Source organism: Neoarius graeffei, chromosome 11 (genome assembly GCF_027579695.1).
Source record: "Neoarius graeffei isolate fNeoGra1 chromosome 11, fNeoGra1.pri, whole genome shotgun sequence".
Classification (NCBI taxonomy): Eukaryota; Metazoa; Chordata; class Actinopteri; order Siluriformes; family Ariidae; genus Neoarius; species Neoarius graeffei.
The window spans coordinates 26,230,288-26,238,361 of NC_083579.1; the positions used below are offsets into that span (position 1 = coordinate 26,230,288).

Consider the following 8,074-nt stretch of genomic DNA (forward strand, 5'->3'; position numbering starts at 1 on the left):
CGTTACCTCCAGGTTGGATTATTGTAATGCCTTACTGTCTGGATGGTCCAAATAAGTGCATAAACAAGCTCCAGTTAGTTCAAAATGCAGCAGCAAGAGTCCTTACTAGACCTAGAAAATATGACCACATCACCCCTGTCTTATCCACACTGCATTGGCTCCCAATGAAATTTTGTATTGATTATAAAATACTACTATTGACCTTTAAAGCACTGAAGAGTCTCGCACCACAGTACCTGAGTGAACTTCTGGTCCTCTATGACCCACCACACCTACTTAGATCAAAAGATGCAGGCTATCTGCTGGTACCTTGTATAGTGAAGGCTACATCAGGGGGCAGAGCCTTTTCTTACAAAGCCCACAATCATGGAACAGCCTTCCAAGTAATGTTCAGGAATCAGACACAGTCTCAGCGTTTAAGTCTAGGCTGAAAACATATCTGTTTAGTCAAGCCTTGAGTTAATGGTGTTTATGAGGTAAAGGTGTAGATCTGGAGGGTCCTGAGACATAGAGTGTTTTGGTAAACTGGGATGTATGGATGCTGTCAGTCCCCCACTCACTTGCTTACTCAAGTTTGTTGACGGTGTAGTGGCTGGCTGCTTTATGTCCCAGGGCTCCCTCATGCCTGTGTTACCTTCTGGCTCTCCCCTTTTAGTTATGCTGTCATAGGTAGTTGCCAGAGTCCCTGCTTGTACTCAGTGCAATATGTATACTGTTCCTACTTATTCAGGTGACATTGGGCATACCTAACAACCTGCGTTTCCTCTCTCTCTCTCTCCCCCCCCCCAAAAAAAAAAATCTGTCCCTCTGAGTTACATGTTGGTCCTGAGATCGAGATGCTGACCTCTTCTGCTCCTTGGACCTGCCTGATCCACCCTGGTGCCCTGTGTCTGGTTGAAGTCTCATTGCATCGCTCCTGTGGAGGACGGCCCCATATGGACAGTTGAAAGTCACACTTGGAAGATGGTCTGGACACTAATGCCGCTTTTCCACTACAAACGCGGCTGAGTCGGGCTGAGCCGTGCCGTGCTGAGTTGGGCTGAGTTGAGCTGAGCGGGGCTATTGAAGTTGCATTTCGACTACAACCGCGCTGAACCGTGCTGGCTGGAAGTGGGTGGACACATTGGGTGGAGTTAGCGAAAGTGGGTGGACGTCACGTGATGTCGTTAAGCAGCGCAAACAGTGACATCAGTGATCTTTTAAGCGGTAGTCTCACGATCCGAATAGTAAACAATAAACATGGAGACATGGAGTCGTTAGTGTTGCTGGTCTTGGTGCTGTGGCTTGTTGTCACCGACAACGCCAACAGATACTGGCAAGAGCGTATAGATGAGGCGAGGTGCATAAGGCTTCAGAAATTCTCGTAATTCGTAATTATTCTTCTTCCGGGTTTACGGTGTTTACAGATCCCAGCGTGCTCGCAGGGCGTGTGTGGGCATGTGAGGACACTCCTCCTCACCAATCAGTGCACAGGGGAGTGTCTGCTCACGCCCCCAGCCTCACTCGGCTCGCTTTGGCTCGCTTCAGCCCCACTCCAAAACGGTGCGAGTTTTAGGGGCTAAGCAGGGCTGAAGCGAGCCGAGTCGTGCTGTTCTTTTGCCGCTTTTCCACTACAAACGCAGCTGAGTCGGGCTGAGCCGTGCCGTGCTGAGTCGAGCTGAGTGAGGCTATTGGAGTTGCATTTCGACTACAACCGCGCTGAACCGTGCTGGCTGGAAGTGGGTGGACACATTGGGTGGAGTTAGCGAAAGTGGGTGGACGTCACGTGATGTCTTTAAGCAGCACAAACAGTGACATCAGTGAGCTTTTAAGCGGTAGTCTCACGACCCGAATAGTAAACAATAAACATGGACATGGAGTCGTTAGTGTTGCTGGTCTTGGTTCTGTGGCTTGTTGTCACCGACAACGCCAACAGATACTGGCAAGAGCGTATAGATGAGGCGAGGCGCATAAGGCTTCAGAAATTCTCGTAATTCGTAATTCTTCTTCTTCCGGGTTTACGGTGTTTACAGATCCCAGCGTGCTCGCGGGGCGTGTGTGGGCATGTGAGGACACTCCTCCTCACCAATCAGTGCACAGGGGAGTGTCTGCTGACGCCCCCAGCCTCACTCGGCTCGCTTTGGCTCGCTTCAGCCCCACTCCAAAACGGTGCGAGTTTTAGGGGCTAAGCAGGGCTGAAGCGAGCTGAGTCGTGCTGTTTTTTGGTAGTCAAAACGCGAGCCGTGTCGGGCTGAAGTGAGCTGAAGCGAGCTGAAGTGAGCTGAAAAAGGGTAGTGGAAAAGGGCCATAAGGTAGTCGAAACGCGAGCCGTGTCGGGCTGAAGTGAGCTGAAGCGAGCTGAAGTGAGCTGAAAAAGGGTAGTGGAAAAGGGCCATTACAGTAATGCTTTTATGGCTGAGGACTACAGTTGACTTGCTAACTTTAGGACTGCAGTTGTCATGAACAGTTTTGCACTCAAGTTTCCATCAATGAAGAGTTATAACATCAACGAAACTGACTTCATGTTAAAACTGTTAATGTTATAGTCATGTTGTCTGTTGTTGCCCAAATGAGGATGGGCTCCCTTTTGAGTCTGGTTCCTCTCGAGGTTTCTTCCTCATGTCATCTGAGGGAGTTTTTTCCTTGCCACCATCGCCACAGACTTGCTCATTGAGGATAGATTAGGGATAAAATTAGCTCATGTTTTAAGTCGTTCAGATTCTGTAAAGCTGCTTTGTGACAATGTTTATTGTTAAAAGCACTAAACAAATAAACTTGACTTCTTGCAATGAGGCAACAGTGCTAAGCACTACACCACCCTGCCACCCTAGTAGTAGTAGTAGTAGTAGTAGTAAAAAATAATAATAATCATAATATTATTATAAGGGAAAATATCAGACAGGAGGTTTAATATTTAATGATTATATATTTTTTCTTCTATCTTACACCACCAGCATGGTTTTATGTTTAAGGTTTTGCCACATAAATTCACTAATACAGTATGGAACCTTCTGCCAACCCTCCTATTTAACATTTGTTACATTTAAATCTGTGGGTTTAATCTGTGTGTCAGCAACTGAAAAACAAGTAGCCTATAAAAATATAAATTTGGACTGAAGGTGTTGCATTGGTGGAAAGTTCAGGAATAAAAATCTCTTTGGCTCCAATAAATAGCCAGACTATTACTGTATTGACTGAAACAAGGAGCTCAATATTTGAATTATCTATTAAGCACATGACCTTAACTCTGACCTTAATCAGCAGAGCAATATTAAGACTATAATGCTAGTTCCCTTGATTTACCAATCTTAGTGTACAAAACCTTAATCCATTTGATCTCACTGTATTATAATTTACTAACTGAATATGGCTTATCACCTGAATGGTGACTTCAGCATTATTGAGAGATGCCTGGAGCCTGTTGGTCTTGTCCCGGCTCTCTCGTGCCTCCTCCTGTGCACGGTGCAGATCCGAGCGAAGTTTACACAGCGTCCTTTGTAGTGCAGCCTCCTGTAACTGAAACTCCTTCCTGAGCTCCACTTCGCTTCTCTTCCAGGCTAACAGGTTCTCAGTTGTGAGTTGCTGTGTGCGCCTCATAACCTCAAGCTCGCGCTCGTAAAATGCACGCGAATCGTCCAGCTTTGCCTCATATTCTTCCTCCAGGTTCTCCTTTTCCTGCTTCAGTTCCTCTATAAGCTCCTCTAGCTCGATCAGCTCCTCCTGATCTATGCACATCGAGGCGCTCTGACTCTGCTGGTGGTTCTCCATCAGCTCCTGCAACTCATGATGATGGATGGATTTGAGCTCATCCATTGCTCGCTGCTTCTCCTGCTCGATTCGGGCTTCCAGCTGGCTGAAGGAGCGCAGCTTCTCCTCAAAGTCACACCGGAGCGCCTCGGCTTCATGCTGCATGGAGGTGACACGCTGTGAGTGTTGCTCCTCTGAGCTGAGGCGCATCTCCTCCACATGACGCCGGTACAGCTCAAACTCAGCAAGCGCCTCATGTTTCAGCTGTTCATGCAACTCCAATGATTCCTCCAGAGCGTGGAGTCGCCGCTTCAGCTCGGCTTCGGCACCCATTCTGCTCCGGTACTGCAGGATCTTCTCACGTGTCTCACTCAAGACATGCTCGAGCTCATCGTCATGAGCATCCTTCAGGGATCGGATGGCCTCTTCATGCTCATCGTTTTTGGTGTTAAGTGCATAAATGACCTGCACAAAATTAGCAAAAAGAGCTGTTATCTAAAACTAAACATTTTCAAGAAATATAATTTCACAAAATGTTATTGTTTTTATACCTGATATATTATAAACACATATTGGATGCTAATATGACTTGTGACTAAAACAACTGGATTAAAATAATTCTCGGTTCTGATTGGTCAAAACATGTGGATTCATTTTCTATAACAGCAGCTCTGAGAGTAGTTCCAGCTGTATTTCAAATCACAGGTTAATATTTATGCATTCATTCAAATTACAACTCCAATTCCAAAAAGTTCAGACACTGTGCAAAACATAAATAAAAACGGAATGTGATGGTTTGCAAATCATGGAAACCCTATATTTCATTTAAAGCAGTACAAATGCAACATGCCAAATATATATGCTCATTTTGAATGTAATGCCAATAACACATTTCAAAAAAAAAAGTTGGAACAGGGTCAACAAAAAACTGAAAGAGTTATGTAATGTTAACACCCCCCCCCCCCACACACACACACAAAAAAAAAAAAAACAAACAAAAAAAACACCTAATTAGTTTAATTGGCAACAGCTCAGTAATATGATTGGGTACAAAAAGAGCATCCCAGAGAGGCTGAGTCTCTCAGAAGTAAAGATGGGGAGGGGTTCACTGCCATCCAGAAACACCGCCACCTTCTCTGGGCTCGGGTTCTTTTATGATGGACTGAGGTGAAGTGTAAAACTGTCTTGTGGTCTGACAAATCAAAATCTGAAATACATTTTAGAAATTATGGACACTGCATCCTCTGGGCTAAAGAGGAGAGGGACCATCCAGCTTGTTATCAGTGCACAGTTCAAAAGCCAGTATCTGTAATGGTATGAGGGTGCATTACTGCATATGGCATGGGTAGCTTGCAAATCTGGGAAGGCAGCATTAATGCTGAATGATATATACAGGCTTTGGAGCAACATGCTGCCATCCAGATGACATCTTTTTTAGGGAAGGCCTTCCTTCTTTCAGCAAGACAATGCCAAACCACTTTCTGCACATATTTAAAACTGCATGGCTCCAGAGTAAAAGAGTCCAGGTGCTAAACTGGCCTGCCTCCCATCCAGACTTGTCTCCCATTTAAAACACGTGGTGCATTATGAAGAACAAATTTGACAAAGGAGACCCTGAAATGTTGAGCAAGTGAAATTGTATATCAGGGAAAAATGAGACAACATTTCACTTTCAAAACTACAGCAATTGGTCTCCTCATTTCCCAAACATTTACAAAGTGTTTTTTCTCTTTTTTTTTAAATTAGAGATGATGCAACACAGAGGTAAACACGCCCCATCCCAATATTTTTGAAACTTGTTGCTAGCAATAAATTCAAAATTAGCATATATTTTTCAGAAAGCAGTAAGATTTCTCAGTTTCAACATTTGATATGTTGTTTTTGTACTACTTCCAATGAAATATAGGGTTTCCATGATTTTCAAATGATCACATTCTGTTTTTATTTACATTTTACACAGCATCCCACCTTTTCTGGAAGTGAGATTATATATTTTCTCTAGTAATAACTTACACAGGGACTTGTATGGTAAATGCTGCACTAACACATTAAAAATGTGTAATTATTGAGATTGTGCAGTTTTCTGTGAGATGTTTATTTTGCATTTTTTGGATGGCATCTCTAGTTTCAGAGCTTTTTTGTCACAGAAAGGCTTCAGGATAAAAAAAAATTGCACTTTGATCTTTCTTGGTAACATGACAAACTGCTTTTTTTTTTGTCTTATAACTTCAAGAGAAAGGAAAACAAGAGGCTGGTAGGGAATGGCTGTTTATCATAACTGCTATAACATAAGTGATAGCAAGAACAAACTTCCAAGACATTAAATGTCACTATAAATTGCTGTGGTATAAGAGAAATAAAACACTTGTAGGAAAACGGTACATTGTTGATTAACTGCTTACATTATATTCTAAAATTTGCTCGCCTCCAACTCAGTAATTGCTTGTTTCCTGATGCTTCAGGGTTTTACACTGCAGTCGGCGACTATTCTCCGTTTCATCTTTAATTCATCCCACACTTTTTCTCATCCTGTCTAATTAGCATATTGTAAACTGTTTGACTCACTATGCCTTTCGTGTTGGCAGCCTATGATTATCAAAATATTTGTTTCGAAAAAAAACCAGAAAACAAAACGACAATAAATAAATAAATAAACCTCTGGTGAATTTTCACTCTGTTGCAAATGAGCTCATTATCACTTTGGGACTCTGAGTTCCATAAGAAAAACATGCAGTGCATCATCCAGTGAGTTGTATACGATATGTCTCAAGGTCTCAGATCTACAGAATCGTCATATATAGGCAACATGTTAAAATGCTAAAATCTATATGCATGCATGCAAACAAACAAACATGCCACATGTTCAGTTAATGAACTTCAGTTGATTGCAGTAGGCTAATGATGAGCTCATACTGTGGCTTGACGTCGAAAATACACCGCGCGCAGGCAATAATATGTGATATGAATGTGAGCCTTGTGCCATGATCATCGTGCGTAATCGATAAGGCAGACCTTGGTGAGCTGGGCTATTTTCTTGCTCATCTTTAGATGCAGCTCGTGTGTGTACTCCATGGCGAATCCTGATTCGTAAAGCAAGTTGCATGATGTTGAGGACGGACTGGTTCCTGATGCACAGGAGGCAGGAGCGGCAGGGTTTCCTGGAGGAGGAGGAGGAGGAGGAGGTGGTGGTGGTGGAGGATGCTGCTGCTGCTGCCGTCCTGCTCCCGTCGCCATCTTCACGTTCCCGTTCACAGCATTATAGAAGATCCTCTGCGAATGATGCTGCACCAGAGCTACATTGGATCACACAAAGGCATCCTGACCTCCTCTAGTGCCAACACAGCGCGCGCGTCCAAGGCGTCATGCGGTGATGATCAGTGCGCGCGCGGTAAATGAGGGCTGAATGCGTGTGATGCGTGAAGAACGCACATCATCTGCACCTCCTCGAGCTCCTTCTACTCAACCTCATTCCGAAAAAAAAAGACGAGACACGTCACGTGAAGGCGCTGAGGGCTGTTTCATGACGTCATATCGCCCCAAATATGCTGCTGCATTTTCAACTTTTCATTCATAACACAGACAGAAACACAAACTCCTGATTCCTCACACAGCTGTTTCCACGAATGATGACATCATTTAAAAAGACCAGACTGACCATTTCTTTCATCAAAGACATAACATTAGGCCAAATGCGAGAACTGGTTTATACATTTGGTCATGAAACTCCAGACAGTAAACTGAACTCAGGACTGAATCCTGAAACTGTGAGGCAATGCTGGGTTAATAATAATAATCTCATCTCATTATCTCTAGGCGCTTTATCCTGTTCTACAGGGTCGCAGGCAAGCTGGAGCCTATCCCAGCTGACTACGGGCGAAAGGCGGGGTACACCCTGGACAAGTCACCAGGTCATCACAGGGCTGACACATAGACACAGACAACCATTCACACTCACATTCACACCTACGGTCAATTTAGAGTCACCAGTTGACCTAACCTGCATGTCTTTGGACTGTGGGGGAAACCGGAGCACCTGGGGGAAACCCACGCGGACACGGGGAGAACATGCAAACTCCACACAGAAAGGCCCTCGTTGGCCACAGGGCTCGAACCCAGACCTTCTTGCTGTGACGCGACAGCGCTAACCACTACACCACTGTGCCGCCCGAATAATAATAATAATAATAATAATAATAATAATAATAATAATCTCTCAAAATGCAGAGAGCAGGCGGCATGGTGGTGTAGTGGTTAGCACTGTTGTCTCACAACAAGAAGGTTCTGGGTTTGAGCCCAGTGCCTGACGGGGGCTTTTCTGTGTGGAGTTTGCATGTTCTCCCCATGTCTA

At 44.3% G+C, this 8,074-nt stretch overlaps 1 protein-coding gene across 1 annotated transcript in view; it reads right to left on the reverse strand.

The window, feature by feature from the left end:
* The window catches only part of fam184aa (family with sequence similarity 184 member Aa), a 160,342-nt gene extending 153,374 nt beyond the window's left edge, over positions 1 to 6,968 (reverse strand). The window contains exons 1-2 of the mRNA XM_060933674.1: positions 6,739 to 6,968; positions 3,358 to 4,191 (exon numbers count right to left, since the gene is read on the reverse strand). Coding sequence (XP_060789657.1) covers positions 3,358 to 4,191; positions 6,739 to 6,960 — 1,056 coding nt within the window. The 5' untranslated portion in view covers positions 6,961 to 6,968. The remainder of the gene's footprint in view (positions 1 to 3,357; positions 4,192 to 6,738) is intronic.
* Positions 6,969 to 8,074: the final 1,106 nt, after the last annotated feature.